Source organism: Morone saxatilis, unplaced genomic scaffold (assembly GCF_004916995.1).
Source record: "Morone saxatilis isolate NCDOM2014 unplaced genomic scaffold, NCSU_SB_2.0 Contig17, whole genome shotgun sequence".
NCBI lineage: Eukaryota > Metazoa > Chordata > Actinopteri > Moronidae > Morone > Morone saxatilis.
In genome coordinates, this window is record NW_023339729.1 from 28,672,734 (window position 1) to 28,695,527 (window position 22,794).

The 22,794-nt window shown below is 39.3% G+C and overlaps 3 protein-coding genes across 7 annotated transcripts in view; 1 reads left to right on the top strand and 2 right to left on the bottom strand.

Moving 5' to 3' along the window:
• LOC118327159 (bifunctional apoptosis regulator-like) overlaps positions 1 to 22,794 on the top strand; it is a 337,943-nt gene that overhangs the window by 112,108 nt on the left and 203,041 nt on the right. The gene's annotated exons all lie outside the window — the stretch shown is intronic.
• On the bottom strand, positions 7 to 7,700 carry LOC118327156 (protein GPR108). The gene is made up of 18 exons (XM_035660419.1): positions 7,327 to 7,700; positions 6,337 to 6,456; positions 4,961 to 5,011; positions 4,670 to 4,767; positions 4,497 to 4,567; positions 4,059 to 4,261; positions 3,924 to 3,986; positions 3,731 to 3,832; positions 3,509 to 3,642; positions 3,320 to 3,395; positions 3,121 to 3,194; positions 2,912 to 3,029; positions 2,562 to 2,692; positions 1,949 to 1,992; positions 1,809 to 1,858; positions 1,246 to 1,329; positions 694 to 815; positions 7 to 409 (listed from the first exon to the last, which is right to left on the bottom strand). The coding sequence occupies exons 1-18, from the start codon at positions 7,420 to 7,422 to the stop codon at positions 322 to 324; spliced, it is 1,725 nt and encodes a 574-aa protein (XP_035516312.1). The 5' UTR covers positions 7,423 to 7,700; the 3' UTR covers positions 7 to 321.
• Positions 13,546 to 16,646, bottom strand: LOC118327164 (pyrin-like). Of its 4 annotated transcripts, none has more exons than XR_004796671.1 (4): positions 16,549 to 16,646; positions 15,479 to 15,619; positions 14,128 to 14,401; positions 13,546 to 14,007 (listed from the first exon to the last, which is right to left on the bottom strand). XR_004796671.1 is itself a non-coding variant. In XM_035660431.1 (4 exons), exons 3-4 carry the CDS (start codon positions 14,390 to 14,392, stop codon positions 13,850 to 13,852), a joined length of 426 nt encoding a protein of 141 aa, XP_035516324.1. In that variant the 5' UTR covers positions 14,393 to 14,401; positions 15,479 to 15,619; positions 16,549 to 16,646; the 3' UTR covers positions 13,546 to 13,849. The 4 variants fall into 4 exon arrangements, 3 of the variants coding, with proteins under 3 accessions (XP_035516324.1, XP_035516322.1, XP_035516323.1); XM_035660431.1 differs by having other exon boundaries at positions 13,546 to 14,010; XM_035660429.1 differs by having other exon boundaries at positions 13,546 to 14,013.

The window sequence follows — 22,794 nt, forward strand, 5'->3', positions numbered from 1 at the left end:
GAGAGAGAGAGAGAGAGTTAAAATCTATAGAACATCAGACCTCCTTTCCATATCTCCACCCATCTATGTGGCAGGAGCCTGTTTCCTTCTGAAAGTTTCTGGGTGGAGGTGTTTTGAGGAAATGGAGAGCGTCCAACAAAGTTAGTCCTTTTTTTTGCATAGCCAGACAGTGGGCTCGACCACTGCAACCACTTATAGAGTTTCAAAAAGGAAAGCTGTCACTGGGGGTGGGAAGCCTTCGGTCCGTGTGCACCCCTTTGTACCAGCTGGCCCGGGGATGTTTAGTGGGCCCCCCCTTCCCCCGAAGATGCAGCTTCCGCCTCACAAGGTGGACTCTTTCTGGCGATCACGTCCGTTACAGGTTTTCTTGACTTTGGAAATACCCTCCAGTGCTCCTGACTCGGTCACTCTGGACACAGAAAGAAACAAAGAGCCTTTAAACCTTTATCAGTCCTGATGGATGCAAACAGAAAAGGCCTGCCTTATTCTGGGACTGAGAGCACTTCCTCTTTACATTGACAGCGGTATCTCTGACATCTCAGGTACATGGAAAGGCGACTGTTGTGTATACATTCATGGTTACAGCACGAACAGCAAATGTCAAAATCATATTTAAGACTGCGAATGAGAGGGAAACCAGAGAGGGTGTAGAGTTGAAAGGGTTAACTGAAAGGTGCGATAGTGTATACTTACACTTCATCCATCTCTACATCCTCCTCGTCCTGGGGAAGCTGGAGGTAGGGGTTATTGGACGCTGGTCTGAACTTGTAGCCCGTCAGCACAAAAAAGATCAGAGTAGACACCTCCACCAAAAACTGAAGAGACAGGAGTGAGTGTGTTTAATGACAGAAAATGGACGTGAAACCAATAAAAAAAAGATGAATACTGCTCACAGTTGCCCTGTAGCATAACAGCATCTAGTTTATAGCTACCTATTGAATTTGTCAAAATAAACACATTTCTTCCCACCCAGCATGAAAACAAGCTTCATATTACTGCCATGAGACATAAATCTGTGTCCCTGTGCCGTTTTTAAGGTTTAAAGCTTAAACAAATGGTCTAATGATTTAATCAATGTAGCCTGAAACATAGTAGTAGTAATAGTGTTGTCCATTTGCTAAATAACACAGGACTTTAAATGTGTAATATCTTTGTTAAGTCAGGGTAAGGAACAGGATGACTTTGACCTTTTACAAACACGTAATAATAAAGTCAGATTGTTATTGTACTTTGTTCTTGTCTTACCTCATAGCACCACTGCCACTGAAAGGGCATAGTGACTTTGAGCAGAATGGCTATGATCCTCGTAAAGTAGATGTAGCATACGATCTAAAAAGAAGAAAAGAGAATTTCAAAAATTACACAATGCTTGAACGAACACAGTTTTTGATCTAATCTGCTATATTGCTCGAGGTTAGTGAAACCTGCTTTGCAACAAAGTGTAACGACAGATTATTGTACGAAAGGTCGAACAGTAACAGGATTGTTTGCAAAGCCTTTGTTCTAGCTCTGCAGCAGTGACTGTGCTGAACGAGAGGCCTGGCGATGCCTTGCCAGACACTGTGACTCAGTATAATTTATAAGAATAATGCTTGATAATCAAAACATGCCTATTAAAAGATATTCTGCCAATACACAGCAACATAATCAGCAGTAAATGCAATCTAAAGGGATTAAGCTGTCAAGCTAAAATTATTATGGTTGTGGTTGGATTTTAATTTCACTGGCATCTAATAATGGACTTGGGGATGGATTGATGGACGGACGAGGACAGAAGAAAAATACTGCTGAGCTGAACTCCTTCTTACCATCACATAATAATGCCGAAAGAGCTTGAGTTTCTCCAAATTCATGGCAGCTGAAAGAGACAAGAGACAATTTAATTTTAAAAAAACTCAATCTCAGCAACTGAGAAAACACTTTGGCTGTAACTGATCCGGATTCTCACCTTTGCCATCGGTGCTTGAAGCCTCCTGTAGATGACGGATGGACCTACAAAGACAACTATGTTTGAGAACTACTGCGCACACAGACTGAAAATGTTATTCTCCATATAGGGTAAACGTGCAGGCATGGCCCACGGAACATTTGTTAGGTCATTAGGTTCGTAATTTTATACCCGGAGACGTTGAAAACAGGGAGTCGATTTTATTACTATTCATGATGAGGGTCGGCTGAGAAGATGGGAACCTGCATCATGGCTCAACTTCCTTCTGATTGGCTGGCGGTAACGCTTATCATCACGCCTGCCTTCTAGTATTACTTTTGGTCTCCTGGTAATCTTACCTCTGTCCTACTGCTACAGTAAGTTAAACTTACTTACGACAAAATACAATGACAATAGGGCACTTTGGATGCTGTATAGTACTAAAATCTGTTCTATTTGCCATAAAGATCCTTTTATCTCAACTCTCCTCTGTGGAAACAGCCAGCTGCCTGTACATTAGTCTCAAAACTACTGTGTTAATTCAAATTTTCAATGGATTTTTTAAAATGGAAAATGTTACTGATACACATTAGACAGACCACACACACACACACACACACACACACACACTGACCAGACAACTGGGAAAAGGATGGCTCCGCAGCAGATGAGGTCAACCAGAAAGAGGATCTCCTTCCACAGATAGTATTCACTGGAGCCTTCCTCTGTAGACTCGATAATGATGTAGGCGACATTAGCCAAAACCTGGAGGATGACAGGTAAAAAACTGATTTTAAATCACCGACGCGTCTTCACTTCCTCCTACTGTGCAAAAATGAAGCCAAAATATTCTGTATGTATGGCCTCTGCCATCTTGCGCTGGGGACATCATTTTGAGTGAGTGAGAGTCTTTTGGGGAGCAGTCATGTTGTCCATCTTGTGTATAGTCAATGGCGTAAATAACAGTTTCTCGTGCACACACACCTGGAGAGGGATTACGATCATGAAGATCTTCTTTTCCTTGTCAGACAGGATGTATTTAACAAAAGCCCAGCCGGTGCCAATCAGTGCCAGTGTGATGAACAGGAGAGCCCCCTTGAGCCTGGAAAGCACATCAATAAAAACTGTAAAAATAAAAAAAACAAGAGTGTTGAGCAACTTTAAAGTTCATATCTTGGAGAAATTGTACTTACAAGTGTGTTATATAATACATGACGGCCCAGCCTTCAATAGGATGCCCCTCGGTGTTGATGAAGTGATAGTTGATCTGTGAGACACCAGCAGAGAGGTTGCATTAAAAACACAAAGAATCCAGGCGTAATACGAGAACAGTAAGCAGTCAAACACAAACATGAGATATTAAACAAAAGACAATAGCCTGCTTTAACTTACACTATGGAAAACCAGTGATGTGGACTTTGTGAAGGCCAGTGCTGCCATCAGCCAGTGGATCTTAAACACGCTGTACCTGTAAACAAGCACACAGGTCATTTTTGACACCCTATAGTAATGTAGTAGAGTACCAGGTCTAAATGATCTTTCAACCTTAAAAGAATAAAAGGCAACAATACTAATGTGTACCTGTGCTTCATGAGTGTGTACACCCAGACCATGGCAGCGGTGAAGAAGACTCCAGCCATACCAATGTAAAGACGAGACAGAGGAATCTCTGCTGCAGACAGGTAGCCATCCGGATTCTTCTCTGTCACTTCCACCTGCAGAGGAAACACTCAGGTTAACACGTGCACAGACGTGAGCGCGCACACTACAGGCGCAAACCCAACACAAACACCCTCAGCTTACAGTGAACGAGTAGGGCAGTTTGATTCCAGGCGATCTGTTCTGACAATAGTGGAACTTGAGGCTGTACAGACCCTCTGCCACCAGGCCGACCACCATTTGGAACTGCGGAGGAGGGAGCAACAAAAGTCACGCAACACTTAAACAACAGAAAACTATTATTTTACATGTAAAGGTTAACAAAGGTTGTACTTACACGGAAGTTGTAGGCATCGTCAACTTTGTCCAAGGCTAAAGTCATTTGGCTGATCTTCTCCAGCTACAAGCAAATACAGATTAGAAATGGAATTTCTGAATAGATGACACAAACAGACAGTGAAACACCTCTTACCAGGAATGTTTCGTTTTCCGGTTTAGGCGTGTTATCATCTTCCTTGGGAGGCAAGTTAACTTTTGGTTTGTCTTCACTTTTGTCCACATTCTCAGCTGGCTTACTATTCTCAGCTGGCTTACTATTCTCAGCTGGTTTACTATTCTCAGCTGGTTTAGCGGCGTTATCAGGATTATCAGGAGCTTCCCTGGTTTTTTTCTGACCTAGAGGAAACAAAGAAAAAGGTACAAGACATCCCAAGCTTAGCTACCTGTCATATTCCTTGGCTTTTACAAAATGGTTGAAGACTTGAGCCATTTTTAAATCCTCACGAGATATTTCAAAGTACTGTCTGTCTAAAATGATTCCATCATTCATCCTGGTGCTTAACTATGACTGCAGAGGGAATACAAACACTGAATGATTTTGTAAGAATTGTAAAATTGGAGTAATACTGACCTTTTGGTGCTTCAGCCTTTTTTTTGGCGATCAAGATGTTGTCTTGTTTACCTATAACTTTCACATTGACACTACACAAACACACACACACACGTTATACAGTAAACATTCACCTTAGGTTGTCAGGGCACAGTAATACACACTTCCGAACAACGGTGCTAAAACATACATACCTGAGCGTGTTGATATCAATAAGAAAAAGAATCAGAGGCTCGTTGTTGTTGTTGGTCTGCTTTGTGAGAATGAGTGGGCATGTTTCTGTCTCCTCTGCCTGGAGACCGGAGAAAATAAAATCACAACAAACAGTCAAATAATCAAATTTGAACACATTTTTTTGTCAGTATCTTATATTTGTTGCATTGATAGCGTAGGACATAAGAGAGTAGTTTGCCTTGAAAGCCTAATAGTGTGACTAATGTGTGTGTGTGTGTGGATACAGAAATATTGATGAATGATTTACTTACTGTGTAGGACAAGACTCCGTTCACACGTGACCTGGAGAGCGTGAAACCAACCTAAAGGAAGTTATAGATGTGGTCAGTCAGTGGGTCAAGCACATGAAGTGTAAACACAACATTTCACAATTCATGGCCCATTTGAACATTTAGTGTCATCATTCAACCCTCCGTATATTGTAACTCCGGCTCCATTTAACAGCTCCCAATGTTTTACAGCAACTTCCAATGGCTTGTTTGTGATTCTTCTGCTTCAAACACATCACTAAACTAAATAACCTGAGGGGAAAGACCGCCCACGGTGCACTCAATAAAAATAGGAAGTCATCTCAATTCTCCTACTTATAAACAGCTAAGCTAAATGTTCATATATGTTTGTTTGATATTTACATTCAATAAAGGTTTGTAAAGGGTAAGAATAAAATAAATAAAGATGTCAATCCTAGAAGCTCTTTTGAAACACATTTTGGTGATTTTAGGGGTTGGGCGATTTTTCAACAGGCCACAGCATATATATATTATTATATTATATTATATTATACATATATGTACACAGTTTGTGTGCTGCGCTAGCATCCTCCTACCCCTCCCAATCACCGCCCGAGTAGTTGTAGCTGGGAGATAAGCAGCGAGTTCACAACGAGCAACAACATAAACTCACCAAATGTCAAGAAAGAAAAACAAAAACATTTTTCTGCATTAAACTGAAAAATATAACCGTACATCTTCTACATTCAAGTTTCTCTCTTACACCAAACTAAGACCTCGTTAACTCGTCTTAAAACACTATTATATTAGTGATAATATTGGTATCAATATAATATTTTCAATTCCAATCCTTATTATTAGAAGGGTATGCAGTTAACAGGACTCCCTCTCAATACACGCTGCTACACAAAAACACAAATATCTTTAAAATAAAAACAACACTAACAATTCATCAGCCTCTCTCTCAATACTTTCTGACCTCCTTACCTTTCTGTGGCACTATGGCAACTGTTTTGGGTCATTTTATACTTTTAGACATAAGAAAGTTGACAGGATTTACTGCACCAGTGCCTGTGTTCATGGTAACACAGGAACATGTCACCTTGAGCTACAGTATGATGCATTGGTGTGTTTTATTGGTCTGTGGACAACAATGAAGCTCTGTGGCACACAGAGTAATAAATTATACCAGGCTTTGGTTAGACAAGCAACACAATCCATTGCTAGTTTGGGTCTTATCATAGGATTAATAGACAAGTTAAAGGATATTACCAGGCTTCTTGTTTAAGACTTCTATAAATGCATTTCCTCCCTTTAATTCATTCAGTAACAACTATTTTTGACGACCACGGTTCCACCTGTTGACACACACGAGCACAGACACCAGCACTCCTTACAGGATAGACGCTGTAGTTCACCAGCTGGTCTGGGAGCCGCAGAGAGAGCAGGCTGACGTCTAGAGTCCCATTGTGGAAGAAACCAAAGTTGTTGAGGTCCACGGAAGACCGGGTTTCGTTCTGGGAAGAAGGATAAACAAAAACTGTTAAGGCAAACTGTTCAGTCATTTAACAGTTAAGTTACAGTTCAAATGCCTCGAGCACAGTTGTTCCCAACCTGGGGTTCGGGACCCCCGCTATGGGTCGCCAAAGCTTGACAGGAGGTCGCAAGGGGTGTAAGAAAAAGTGCACACTTAAATACACAGAGTAGGCATATATCTCTGAAAGAAAACTACTTTAAAAATGTGCATTTTTAAAGTTTAAATTATTATCTTTAAAGACCTGAATGCTATATTCACAGAGCCTTTACTCTCAGAAAGCCTCATCCTGCATTATAACAAACAGCTGATGACACAATGGACAAACGTCAGGAATAAAACACTGAATGTGTAAAAAAAAAGGCTTTAATCCACAATATATAATTGATTAATAATAGAAAATATATACATAATACAAACAGGTTTGCATAAAAAGTTCCTAAAAATATATCTGCTCATCCAAATCTCTTATTTAACCCGAACTTCCTGCAGTTATTATGTTAACTATCTGGGTAAACCGTACAGTTTATCAGTTGTTCTCTGTTATTATCGTTATATATTGAATACAATATGAAATACAACATATGTTACTTAATCAGGGGGTCTCCTTCAAAGGAAGAGGAACCACTGCTGTAGCACACATGCTGCTAAAATACACCCAGAAACATCGTCAGAAGTTACCTTTTATTAATTTACTTCAAACCAACGTTGTTAAACCTTTAAAACATCTTTAAAACAACACGACACCACGTTTCCATCATCGTCAGCACTCAGTTGGCTCGAATAATAAAACACCGTCCGAGCTCCGCGTTAGCGCCACGAACACATAAACTCTCTAAAACAGTCACCTTACCTTCAAGGTGAGCTTGTGTATCCTTGCTTTGCACCCAGCCAGCAGGAGCAGGAGTAAATATCCAGCCACGACACAACCTCTATGTGCCACAGCCATCACCAGGCAGTCACCAAAACTAACCACAGCGCTAACGGAGTCTACACTGCTAATGTTAGCGAGTGAGCAGCGGAGAGCTACGGCGAGGCGGGTTACAGTGATGTTGGCCGTTCAATTCAGTACGCCGGCTCTGCAATCGCGTCGTTTTATTATCCAAGTTGTTAAAAAATATATATATGTTGTGTTTTCCGGTTCTTTTGTGCTTTCATCGCGCAAGCTAACAGCTAGCCTGTAGATGGCAAACTCTCGCTTCCGGGTGTGTTAAACTCAAGAACGAAACAATGAACAAGGTGCGGACAAACGCGTCATATTACGGCCATTAGGCGGGATTCAGAAGGCGATACGGGGCAACGAAATCTACAAAAGCAGAATAAATGTGAGATGTAACCTCTCTATGCTTTAACAACCCATAGTAGTGTCTTTCTTTTTTTTTATCTGTTTAAAAATCGAGTTTTTCCCTGCCACAGTTCTGGCTACGCCATTGACTACACCTTGGACTATTTGCTTAGATTTTGGTCACGTGGTTCAGCTTTCTGACAGTGCGCTTCCGGCTGTTCACGTGATTGTCCCTCCACGTCGGACTCCGGGTTGCCATGTAAGCACACATAGATATATATACATATATACACATATATACACATATATACACATACATACACATATTATTAATCTCTATTCACATTACATTATCACATTCACATACACATATTATTTTTTCTTTTAGATTTTTCTACACAGCTTCTCACATATCATTATTTTGATTATATTTCTTTCATTCATATATTATCACCATATAAACCACATTAACATTGTTATTTCACTATACACTCTATCACTATGTATATATTTTCTATCATTTTACATCTAGCACGATACATATCACCATTACTATACGACATATTATACTTTTCCTTTTTCACCTATTAAATTAAACAAACACAATACATACCACATTGTACATACAGTCAGTATCATTTTACACATTAACCTGTGCTTTTTCCCGTTAAAATTCCTTCCATCACATAGATTTTATCTACGACATATATTACAGACTCGGCTCTATATCACATATCATTTACTATCATTATATTATATCACATATCAATTACTCATATATAACATATATTAGTTCTTTTCATTCATATATACATCCATACATATCACATACATACCACATTACTAGTATTAACTACATTACATAGTCCAGTATACAGCTACACAGTTATATTAACTATATTTTATCAGCATTAGCGATGCACGACAATATATTTACACTGATATCATATCACATACATTACATTGAGTATACGTTTTGTTCCTGTTATTATCTTAAAAAGTACTGTATGTTGCCCCCCTCCCATCCTTCTGCCCTCCCAAATCCCAGGCTAAAAACCACCTTTTACTCCCTGGCCTTCCCTGTTCACTAACCCTGTACTCCTGCTCATCTATGTATTTCGTTGTTGTGTGCCCAATATTGAAGGTTTTTTTTATTCATGTTTTATTGAATTATTGACTATTGGGTCCAATGTTTTTTTTTTCTGTTTTATTTCTGTCCATTTTTGAAGTTTATTTATTTACCAATGTGTTTTTCTGTATTATTTGCCTTTTTTAGTCATCCACTGTACAGCACTTTGGTCAGTTTATACTGTGTTTAAATGTGCTTTATAAATTAAATTTACTTACTTACTTACTATATATCTATGTGTAAGCACAGATATGATGTTTAACATGTTTGACACGTGGAACTAAAGTTATCTCCTGTTTAAATTATGTTTTAGTTTTCATGGAAGAAAGATACTGACAAAAGCTATACACTTTTATATATGTTATGTTATTTTATTTTTTTATTATAATTTTTACTTTAAATGCTAAAAGTGAGATTTGGTGCACATATAGAGACCAGCCAAATGAATAATCAAACAAAAACAAAACCACAAAACAATAAAATATATCCTTATATAGAGAGCCAGTCAAATGGTTATATGATTCTCATGATCATTGACAGTATATTTAAGCCTAAAATATTGTAGCATTATTACATATAACAGTAAGCCCTACCACCATGGGGAAATATTTTTAGCAAGAAGTTGCTTATTTTATTATCTACCAGACATGGAGTTACATTAGCACAGGTTCTTCACATAAAGTAATTTTAAGTCCATCTACTTTCATTTAGCTCAGTTTTGGTCTCCACCATCTACCGATGGAAATTCATAGCTCTTTAGCTGCTGAATGTCGATCAGCTGGCCGCTAAGTGTGTCTACGAAGCACGTGTTAAAAAGCAGCTGAATACTGTGGGCAAATACAACACGGATGAGAGCGGTGAGAGTGAAACAAAACAGTGAAAGTAAAACCAAACCAATGAGGCGGAAAGGAGGCCAAATATATCTGTAGAGCTAGAAGATCAATATATTTTAAACAAAATTATTAAAGACTTATTTGGCCAAATTTTGGCTGAGCAGCCCAACCTGAGGGCCACAAATGGCAATTACAGGAGAAAAGCTTGTGACCTTCCAACATATTTTCCACAATATTTAAAATACCCCTTTTCATAGCAGATGTTTTACTTGTTAACATCATCAATTGCTTCATTCCACAAGCCCTGCATGTGCACGAGTGTGCTTTTCAGCCTGTGTGTGTATAAAATAAAAACAAAAGAGTGAAACGAAGAATTTCTCCAATAGGGGATTAAGAAAGTATAAATCTAAATCTAATCTAATCTAAATCTAATTGCGCAGCAAACATTTCTGGAACTGAGCCATCGCGAATGTTAGTAGTTTCACTTGTGCTTTCACTAAAAAAGTGATTCATTTAGGTACAAATAAGAAAGGGATGCAAGAAACCTAGATTCAGATTAGCAAGATTTATTCAGAAACAACGTTAAATCAGAAAATATAGAAATATGAGGAAGCAACACGTGTCCCAGTGTGGTTCATTGTGTTGTTTTTTTTTTCACTTTTGTAATAAAACAATTGAAATGCTAAAACATAATGCAACAAGTAGAAAGGAGCCATACAGTCAGTGGACTCCTGTGGTCTGTTACATGTTACACAACAATATCTGTTTGCAGAAACCAAGCTAGACCAGACCAAATAAGGCAACAAAACCCCTGAGGTTAATACATGAACACAATGTGGGTGTTTTATTGCTTATGAAGTCAAAGACAATTTTAAGAGAAATATTGTTAAATTGTATTTGTTTCTTCCTTCAAATTTAACATAGTCTTGCTTTAAATCATTTTTTTAATGTCCTTGCATGGAAATCAGTCAACTTTATGTCACAAAACCCCTGTGACAGCCCACAGGCTATTCAGTTTGACAGACTACACACTTTAATGAGGTGTAACTGTGATTACTGTGTGTTTATGTTCATATTAATTGACACACCAGAGGTGCCTGCGATGTTGGGTGCCACGATAACACTTTTACCCTGGGCACAAACATTGGCACCAGCAGCAGGAGTCAGACTCAAGGAAGGGGAGGAAGGTGTGGGGGTGGGGTTGTGTGCAGCTGTTGCCCCCCCTGGTGATGAAAGACAGACACAAACAGAATAATTTACCATTAAAAAAGTATGTAGAATTAAGGTAAAGAGGTAGAAACCTATGATCTAGCCTACCTGCGTATGTTCTCTTTAACTTCTCTGCGGCGTTGTTGTGGTTCATTCTCTTCAGGATTTCAACAGTAACGTTCACGGCTGATTCTTCGCCGTAGCTGTCTATCATCTTACTGACAGTGTCCTGCCGGTCAGCGTTCTCTAGATGGCCCTTACGAATGGGCTGACACCCGTCCAGCACTTGCTGAGTGAGGTTCCACCGAAACCTCTTGAACTCATCAGCGCCCAGCTCATCCAGAGTGTCTAAGATCAGAAGTGAAACCTGCATTTTTGCTCACTGAAAAAAGGGAAAATAGGATTTCAGTTTGCAGATTAAACCACTTTTTGCAATTTAAACAATTTTTTTATGTTAAGTTGAAAGTGAACTCACACTTCAGCATAAAAGTCATGAGTCAAAGTTTAAATGTATTCTTTTGGCAATGACCTTCAGAAGACCTTATTTTTACGAGTGTAATCTATCAATACATCGATTACATGTTCTTATTAATATTACTTTTCATAATATCTGTACAAGGTCTGTTAGTGCTTTCTCTTCCCCCATGTTTCCTGTCTGTATCTTTACTCTTAACCTCGATGGCAAAAATAACAAAAATGATTAAGTTGTTGTTACATATATAAGCAACATATGCACATCACTGTAGAACAGTTCCTTTTCTGCTTGGTAGGTTACATATTTCTTATCAAGCATTTATCTTTTTAAAATGTTTACCTCTAATTTAAAAACACAAAAAAAAGAAAACTAACTTGAATATCAGGTTAAAAGAAGATGCACAAAAACAACAAGCAAACGCTGATGATGAATATTGGAAAATAATCATATAAATAAAATAATTATTATATAGTTTTGCGTTTTATGATGTTTAAGCATCATTGTGACATCTTTGACTTGATTTATTTTAAGACCGGACTATAAATCAGATTTGTTTTCTTAAATATCTCAGTGAATGTCTTACCGTAGTGGCTCCAGTAATTAGACAGCTGTCCTGACAGAAGTGAATCTACTGAAAGTGCAGCAACATTGTGGGGTGATATAGACTACTTTTAGTTTCTAACTTAAGCCTGTTTGACAACTGCAAACCACAAGAACACACAAGTTCAAGTTCATGTTTCACAGAACGAGACTGACTGACGGACTTCCTATTAAATCTCACGTCTTAAAGTGAGACAAAGCACGTCTGCTGGCCACAGCGAGACATTTCCCACTGTCTCTCTTTGTGCTTTAAATCAGGGTTTTTCCTGTTGACCAGTTGTTGTTTTCAAAGTTATATATCCTCTGTTTGACTGATGCTTATTGCTTGCAGAGCCGAATATTTTGAGTAATTATTTTTCTTACGTAGAGTTAAATTTTTAGATATTCAGTTTTTAAAAAAATTACAAATTAGCAGGCAACACTGTTACAAAGACCACTCTATTTCTAAGAGAAATCAAAGATAATAGATTGTCTGCAGAAATTCTTAAAAGGTAAGATAGAAATGAATAACTTCAAGCTAATAACAGTCCTTGTCCCTCTGGGTTAGTAGGCATAACAGCAATATGGAGTGAGATAACAATGGCTGCACTAAAGCTTAGAGAGGACAGCCATCAAAAGCTCATTAAGCCAAAATATCAGATGTGAGTCATAATAACTGAACTGATAAAATTGTTGATGAGCATCTGAAACTATTTCAGCAATCCCTGCAACAGTTATACAATCACGCTTTAATTACGTCATAAAAATAGGAAGGAAATGGTATACATCCAGCTTCACTTTCACTACCGGTTGGATTCATTTGATATAAACTGTTTTTAAAGAAGCACATGATGTCTGATATAAGTTCACTCCCAAAAAAACAAACAAACACATAAAATTAACTATAAATAATGATCTTGCAGTTGTTTCCATCCTGAAGCTTTCTCATATCTGCCTCTGTGAAATGAGAACTGGAGGTTTGATACAGCAGCACAGACCTTATGAGGTCACGTCCGTGTGGCCCCAGCGCCACCTGCTGACACCAGGTGGATATTATTTGGAGGATCAACCCTTTAAAATGTGTCTCAGTCACACAGTTAGCTCTGGTGTGAATGATTGTGGCTGAATTCCATTTAGCTGCTTCAGTTTCAGGGTGCTGATACTGTTCTTGCTGGCTCACTGCCACAATGGACACTTGGATAGAACAGAGGCTTTGCTAATGTTGTAAGTAACACCTGTGCTTTTCCTACTATGAGAAGTAAAACATGCCTCTATGAACACATCATACACTCAAAAAGCTTGTAACACACAGAATACTACTACTTTAAAGGTATAATGCTTTAGATACAACACATTTGACAGCATTTATGGTCTACATTAGCAATATTAATGCAGTGTATCTCTGTAACTGTCTCTCTACTGTGTATAAAAGTTTTTATTTTTATTTAGAGCACTCTTGGTAAACTCTGTGAAAGCACAAGTTGTGACAAGTACACAAATATTTAACCACTATATACAGTAGTGTGGAAAAAAGGTACAGACTACACTGCTTGTTTTCATTGTTTATTTAGAATGATGTAATTTTAAGCACATTTAAAAAATGTTTTCTTCATTTAGTACTTGGTCTTAAAGCACCATAGCATGGAAAATGTATATAAAGTCATGATATTGCTCGTGGTCATCGTATGACTTGAGAATGAGAATGAGAAACGTTCAAGCATGTATAAACCTGATATAGACACATTGAATTAATATTTGTGACACACTATGATATAGTTGTAAACAGATGTAAGTGCTTATTCATGTATTTGTAAACAACTATAACTTCATATAACAAAAACTGGTCATTAATAAACACAGCCCAGTTTATTTATTAATGGTTATATTCACTGCTTTACAGGTGGTACCGGTGACTGATGGCGCGATGATGATGCCTCCCTGCTGAGCTACCATCGCGCCAGGAGCAGCAGTAGGCACCGCAGCAGAGGAGGACGGTGTAGCTGCTGCTCCCCCTGCTGCTCCTGCTCCTGCTGATGAAAAGATACAGTTGCAGAGAATAAAGACCATATATATACTCTCAATGGTATTGACACACGTAAAGTTACTTTTGGTTACTTTGACTCAAAACACCCTCTGCCCTGCACCTGCGTATCTTCTCTCTAACTCATCCGCAGCGTTGTTCTGATTCATCGTCTTCAGAACTGCAACAGTGACATCCACAGCTGACTTTTCGCCGTAGCTCTCTATCATCCTGCTCACAGTTTCCGTCCGGGGAATGTCTTCCAGGCGGGACTTGGGAATCGGTTTGCAGTTGGCCAAGATCTTTATGGAGAGGTGCCACTTAAACGCGATGAAGTCATCCTTGCCCAGCTCCTCCAGAGTCTCGAGGAGAAGCCCTGGAACCGACATATCTTCTCACTGAGCAGGTGGAAGAGGTTGGAATTAATTTTCAGATTTTTGCCTTCAATAGTAAAAGAACAATTCAACAATACTCTTATCTGCTTTGTTGCTATAAATTGGATGAGAAGATCGATTCCATTACTATTTTCAATTTTATAGGAGATTTATATGAAGGGCTACAACTAATAAAATCAAATAAAATGAATCATTTCATAATGCTGATGCAGATCAGTTCTAAGCATTAACTAGAAGAACTTTTAGGTTGCCAGGATGTGAAAAGTTCTTTCAGCTAACTTTTTAATTCACTGAGAAGACCCGTCAGAAGGATGATTCAATAGGAAAATGGAAAAGTTTCTCACTCTCTAATGAGCCAGACCGTCTGCAGTTACAAACCTTAGTAAATCACACATAAAGGGTCACAAGTATTTATGTTGTCATGTTTGCAGTAACAACAAATCATCATGGGGGGTGCTGAGGGGACCGCGGCTCCCTCTAAAATCAGATACTAGTATTTATGGAAGTATTGTTTTTTACCCATAGTTTATTGTGAATAGGGTTATACTGCAACCTCATCACTAACCCCAATTAAGGCAAGGTAGGTGGGATCTATCCCAGGCCAACACTGAGGTCTTTTAGGGAGTTTGAGTCGGGGCATGTGGTCAGACAGAGTTCAATCCAGCCAGCTACAGCTAGAGTACACAAGGTAAAGCAATTGATGCCACTGTACAGTGACAAATGTTGGCCATTACAATGTGTGATTAGTCGTAGCTCTAGATTATGAAATAACTCTGGTAACTGGAGGCTGCTCTACTTTTTTTAGGTATAAATTTCAGTGTTAAATTGTCGCATTGTATTTAGTATGACATTAAATAGACAGTTTCTCTCAGCATTCCTATCTCTGACTGACTCCCAGCATAAATAAGTCATAAATATAGGATTGTTACAATTATTCAGCAGTATATAATATATATTAATCTGTTGTTAATGTTGGTGCAGATGCTCTGCAGTCTGCAGGTCTTTTCCTGCGGGGGGGGCACTGTTATGTTCAACAGAGGAACCCACAAGCAGAATTTAAACTCAGTAAGGTATGATTACCAAAGACAGGCTTTATTGAGAACCAGCAGATGAAACGGTGATGTGAAGCTCCTGCTGCAGTGGTGAGAGGATAATGGCTGAGATCCAGGCAGAGTGGAGCTGAAGGTGGAGGCAGCGTGGCTGATAGGAAGGAGTGGGCAGCTGAGGTGAAGGTGATGAGGCACGGGGAAAAAACAAGGTTAAGTTTATCAGCACGAACAGGGAAAAAAGTATCTTAAAGTTCTCTAACTGGGCAGGAGAGTTGCTACCGAGCATGTATAGACAACAATCTGGGGGAGAGTGGATGGAGAACCGGGGTTCATATACTGCAGGACTGATGAGCTGATGGCTGGCATATTTGAGCAGTCAGACAGGTGAGCAGGTAATCAGGGATAGTGGGAGAAGTCCACACACACAGAGACATACAGACAGACAGGGACACCATGGAGGAGAAAACTCTAGAAACCACTGACCATAACACCCACAAGAGTTTAAAAAGTCAAAATCTGAGCAGCAGGGATCGAGATATTCTTACTTTTAGTCTCTAGTATGGATCAAGCTACAAACACAGTAACTAAGTACAGCTGAAGCATTATTTATGTAAATATTGATCATAATAGTCAAACAAACTAATAGCAATGCACACTGACACTGCACAGAAACATGGCTTTAACTGAATCAGCATAGCATATCTTCTACAGGCAACGTTAACACCATTAATACTGTAGGCCCTTATATTTCTTTATGGCCGCTGTGAGCTGGGCCGTAGGTTAAAGGTATCTACTTTAAATGTGTCTGCCAGAGAATAACAAACCGCATGGGACTGAAAACGTCACTCTTCTGGCGGAGCAGTTAATACATTAATTGGATAAACTATTTAAACGGACTAAATAAATCTGAAAACGACTCCACAGCAGGAAGAAGGACCCGTCCGCAGTACCCAGCAGCCACTGTGCCAGCAAGCTCCCGCTTATTTACTGTCAATGATTAACTCCAATTAAACTATATGAAGTGCGGAAGAAGCGCAGCGGCAGAGGCACAAACAGAACAATCCAAAAGCACAGGAGCACTGTAATCCATAAAGCACTTACCGTGTCATATACCCAGACAATAAACACACCGTCGCAATAATGCACAGAAAATGACGCAAACGATTACTTTCGGTTATAACCAGTGCACCAGGAAGTAGAGGCAGCAGCAGAGGTAACTTTAGTACTGAAGTTCAACTGGTGAGACCGTCCGTGTCACCCCAAATACATAAACAATAAATACATGTTTAAACTCTATTCTCGCTGATAGGCCTGTAGCTATTCAGCCCCCGGTATAAAATCTGTTTTTGCGGTTGTAGAGACATTTATTATTTCTCATTTCTCAAATACAAGAACATAACCAGCATACTGTGTGTCATAATGTACCACCAGTATTGTCTCCCTCACTTCATATTGGATTTCCAAACAAATTAAGCATGACACATGCTTCAGTTAAAATCTTGAATAGCTAGACAAAGAAATAGAGAAACGATATTAACACACATATATTTGAAAAAAAAAATATATAAAAAAATTGGAGAACAATATATTTTCTAATGCCACCTTAACTATTATTCAATGCTTTAATAATGTGCTACAATAATGTAATGTTATTGAGTTCAAATATTTTCCACATTTTCACCGTGGTCTTCAGTGGATGGAGTTTGCTCAGTTGTCAACAACATAAACTGGACTCTCAGGAAATATGTTGTGATTTGGGGGGAACTGACCCTTTAATAGAAATGGTGGCCACATAACAACAATAATAATCATGAGCTTTCTTTATAAAACACATTCCCATCCAAGAGTGCTTTGACGTTCCTGGGAAACACTAAATTAAAATAACTCAGGACTACAATGAAATAAAATAAATAAATAAAATAACCACCAATGAAATGACGAAAGGTTTCATGAAGTGCAAGAGGAAATATTCAGTTCAGTCCTTCAATACCACAATTTAAAAACACTCCATTACAGTTAAAATGCCACTTAAAGAACCACACTGGTGCATTTAGTAGCATCTAGCGGTGTAGTTGCTGATTGCATTGGCAGAAATGGAACCCATAAGTATTAGTAGTTTTCATTAGTTTATAATAAACTAAAAAAAACTGAATAATTGTGTGCAAGTAAATTGTCTAATAGAACAATGGACAAGGAAACATTGCATTTGTAAAAAGAAAGTAAAAATATGGAGATATGTGGTTTTAATAGCAACAGCAGACAACAATACATCATTTCTTTTAGCAAAACAGTGGAACTTGAACTGAAAACAAAAGATTGGAATTTGAAAAGAGCTGCTACATTGATAATAACATCATCTTTCACTCTGTTGTTTACAGCTACTGTGTGTAACTGCTCACACACAATGCACACTCATTTTTACCCTCTGGGCTGCGGCACTACTTTGCATTATTCTTGACCCTCCCTTCCTTCCTCTCTTGATATACCAACAGAGAACGCCCATGGTGGGTTTCAGAGGCCAAAGCAAAGGAATCGCCTGATCATCAGCTTCAGACACACACACACACACACACACACACACACAAAAAGAACATACATACACACCCACGTTCCCATAAAAACCTGAAGTACCCTGTGTTTTTCTCAGAAGTCTCAGGCCGTGTCACTGCCAGCATCACAGAGTCAGTAACTGGTGTTTGGGAGAGACGTCATATCGGCAGTCAATATTCTGAGGCAGTGAAAGTGAGGAAGGATGTGTGGATCTGCGTGGCCAATCACACTTCTGCTGTTGTTCGGCTCAGGTGAGTGAAATGACAGCTAAATGAATGAGACAAAGCGTCGTAACAAACCTGCTCAATGTGGAAACAGCGAGGGTAGATAGGGCAGATGATACAAGCTGAAAATTTTAATTAGTAAACGTTTTTTTGGCTTATGAATGTTACAGTTAATTCTGCTGGGATGTACTTGCGGTACCTTGTCACAGGTTTTGAGTGTCAGTGAGGTGTGAGCTGAACAAGCACAGAGTGATTTTTTAAAGACTTTTTTAGGGGACTTAAAAGGTAAAACTCGCCAAAAAGCACAGATTAAAGCAGGGATGTAGGGGTATATGTTAAATTGAGTTTGTAAAGCTCCTTGAGGGAAATTAGTGATTTGGGTTTCTGGGCATTATGAATAATTACTTGAAGAGAAAAATCTGAAAATATGTGGGGCTGTAACATGTTTTTTCTTCTTTTTCACCTCATTAGGAACCACAGGTAGAAAAAAAAAGAGAAATGCATCTCTATGAGGGCATTTCTATCTGCAGTACATATACACAGTGTGTGTCGTACCTGATGAATGACAATACTAGCAGTGGTGCAACTGACACTTCAGACTTCAAATCCAATGTTTCTCAGATTGTACAGATTGTAAAGTTTACAAATTTTTTCTGACATTTAAGAAAAAAAATAGATATCAAGAAATCATGACAGATTAATTTAGATTTTTGACTCTGATTTAGCTCTGTAGATGAGACTGTCGGTATAGACATAACCTGGCAGTTGCCTTATTTCACTAATTTTGCAGACTGATAGGTGGGAAACATAACTATACATTTTGACAGCCAGAATGCTGACACACACACCAGTGAGCCACTGTGAGTGAGATCGTCTGATAGGCAGCAGAACAACCTCTGGAGTCATTGGAACAATGGTCATAGAAAAGAGGAGCGAGGTCTTTGACTTGGGCAGGGTGTCCTTCCTTCCTCAAAGGAACACACTGGGTGTATTCAGTGTGCTTTGAAACAATGGTTCACAATAGATCAGCTAAAAAGAGTATTATTTCACGAGATGGCAAAATCCAATTGACCCTTGCCTGTGTTATGTAAAGACTCACAAGTTCATACAGTTTACAGCACACATAAAGATAAACAAATGAAGAGATACATAATTTATATTCTGTACCACTCACTGCAGATACTTTAATATACTGCTACTAAATATTCCTATGTGCATTCAGCTCAGCTCCAATGGGGCAAGAATCCTCGAATCTTGTATTTTAGGTTCTTGTCTGTATACAGTGCTTATTTATATATAAGATTTAAGATTATAAGATTATCATTATGAAATGTTGATGAATTCTTTGAAAAAAAAAAACCCTTATCTGTTGTGACTGTGTATTGCTGTAGTTAAACTCTAATTCACAATGATTTGGAGAGTCTTTAATATATATTAACTTGAATGTTTACATAATTAAGTGACTTATTGTGTCTTTCTTCCTCTACCACTCCCTGATCCCCCCTGTGACTTCAGCTACCTCATCTCCAGTTTCCACAACTGCTCCACCTCTTCCAGTGCAAATTTTACCTCCCTCTCCCTCTCCAACAATCCTCCCGTCTCCACCTTCTCCTTCTCACGGTGTCCCAGCCCACTTTTCTGTAGAGTCAGCAGCAGAAGCCAGTTGCCGCCTGAGGATATCACCCTCCACTCTGGTGGTCAGGTATGTTAGGAATAGCTGGTCAATTATTTTAGGGTGGTACAGTGGCTCAGAGATCCAAATAACATTTTCTCAGAAGAAAATATAAACATACTTTTCTCTAAGTGAAGATGATGTACACTGTAGAGAACATGAGGTGTAGTGTATGGACCAAAAGTAATGACACATATTGTAAAAGTGCACTAGTGCATTGTGTAGCATTGGGTAAACAGTGTTTTGAAGTTGTGGACATGCTGCCTTAAGTGCACTGGACTCCCTACATTGATAAGCTTAGGCATAAATATCTGGTTCTTTTTCTACTTTGCAATTGCCTATTTTTGCTTAGAAGATGATGTCTCTTTAAACTAGTGATGAAGAAAAAGGAGGGAAGCCATGCAATGCAGAAAAATGTGAAGAATTTTTGCACACACTATAAGTCAACAAACACAAAAAAAGATCGGACGAGTAGCTATAAATGGATTCCCTCCTTTATCTTTTTCCTTTTTTGTATGTTTCTGTGTAAATTAGTGATAACTAATTGTGTGTAAACTCTCCTGTCACAGGTTCGGAGATTCATTCACAGCTAACTGCTCTTCACAAAGGATTAATCATTCTGGTCTCGGTTGGGTAGTCAGCCTGGTAGGAAATCAATCATCTCTATATGAATTGAAAGCCATATTAGCTTAAAAAGTAACTTAACAACCCCTGATCTTATCCACTCATAAATCTCTTGCTCCATCCTACCATCACTTGTGAACAAGATCCTTAGATACTCCTTTACTTGGGGCAGAAACTCACTCCCAAGCTAATGGGAGCAGAGATATTATCCTAAAGTCACCATAACAAGTACTCTCCACTTCAGCACCCCCTTGACATTTTGTCCATTAAAGTGCCATTTCCGCCTTTATGAGTGACAGTGTCACCACCCTAGTGAAGCCCAATCCCACAGAGAATGTGCTGGACTTCTTGCCCGGAACACAGACCCAGCTCTCATCACAAGGACAAGATGGCAATTAATAATGGCCCAAACACCCCCTACTTCTGTGGCAGTCCCCATGAGATATCCAGGAGGAAATGGCTGTAAACTGGATGGGCAAACTACTATGACCCTTCCAGTATTCCTGCAAGAGTAAACAGGCTGGTCCACTATTCCACAACCAGAATAATATCTGCATTATTAGTTCTGTATCTGTGGTTCGACAGTTGGCCCGGAGCCTCGTCTCCAGCACGCTGGCACAGGTTTACCCCTGGAGGGTGAGCAGTGTGACAGTCCAATCATTTCAGAGCACCACCAACCCCACCAGTCCACAATTACTGTCCCTGATTCCCTGAGCTCCACACAGCATTGAAGAGTGAACACAGCCCAGCAAATATCCAGAGCCTTCAGCACCTCAGGGTGAATCTCTTTCAGCCCTATGAGACGACCTAACCTCTACCAGGGAAATGGTTATGGTAGTCATTCAGCTCATCTTCTACCATCCACCTTCACAGAGGGGATATTGGTCAGGTTAAGTTACTCAGTATCCCCATTCAAGGTCAGCTATTCTCCAGCCCCTCTGTAAACAGACTGGGGAAGACCTTGCCTTCCCTTCCTTGTTTGCCTAATGGTTTTCCAGAGCCAACTGAAAGTCCTTCTCCATGGCTTTCCCAAAATCTTCATCTATTTGCTTTCATGATCACAGAAGCTGCAGTCCTTCTGGTCTCATGACACCTCTCTGCTGCTTCAGGGGTCCCTTGGGATAACTAAGTCCAAAATGATTCCCTCTTCAGCTGGAAGGCCTACTTCACCCTGGTGCCCACCAGCAGGTTCTTTGATTGACACTGATTGGAGGGTCTGCTGATCTTCAGGCCACAAGTTGATGCAGCCACTTACAAATGGTGGATTCAAATATGGCACTTGGATTCCAAACTTAATGGATTCCATGTTCCCAGGCTCTTCCAGGATACAGATAAAAACCCTCTGAAGATGGGAGTTGGACAGGGGCCTCAGTCAGACATTCCGACGTCACCTTCACTACATGTTTGAGTTTACGTGGCCTTGGCTGGGGCCTCCCAAACCACTTCCAACCACATTTTCATCAGTTTACGGCTCCATTACATTTATTTCAAGCTGATATCAGGTCATTATGACCGACACATTTTTTTCTATGATTGTCCACATAAGCATGTGAGCCTCAGACTCATACTCAGAACACTCACTCAGCACATAGACTGAATGTGTTTACAGACTGCATTTTCACAGATATAAAACAATGCTAACAGAACTCAACATTATAGGCTTTACAAAGCTTAAAGCAGTTTATGTTTTATTGCAGGGCTACTGTATTGGATTATATTGAGCTAATAAAATAATACCAGCTAGACAGTAACATTTAAATATAGTCTACATTCAAACTGAATCTTAATTGCTCTGTGATTTGTGACCTTATGCAACTCTAGGGGACTTCTGGACTCAGTCAGAATCATTTTGTCATCTGGACTGTGGACAAGATGACTAAGTGGGACATCACAGCTTCATGCTATGCAATGACTGATGAGAAAGGGTCGTGCGACATTATGCTTCCTCTAATAGTCTACAGTGAGTTAATATTTGTGTTTGTCTGTTAGAAAATGCATCAAGTGCATCAAGCCTTTTCTGTGTGGTTTATCTGTTGATCTGTTTCTACAGAGCCTCCAGACAATGTGTCCATCAGCTTTGTTAATCATACTGGGCCGATGTATGAGGGTCATCCGTACACTCTGCAGTGTACAGTACAGGACGTTGCTCCTGTTGAAAACCTCATTGTGACCTTCTACAGAGGACAGACAAAACTGGGTCAACTACAGTCCAACACCATAACAAAGGAACCAGTGACTGAGATCTTCAGTTTAAACATCACCTCCAGTAAAGAAGAT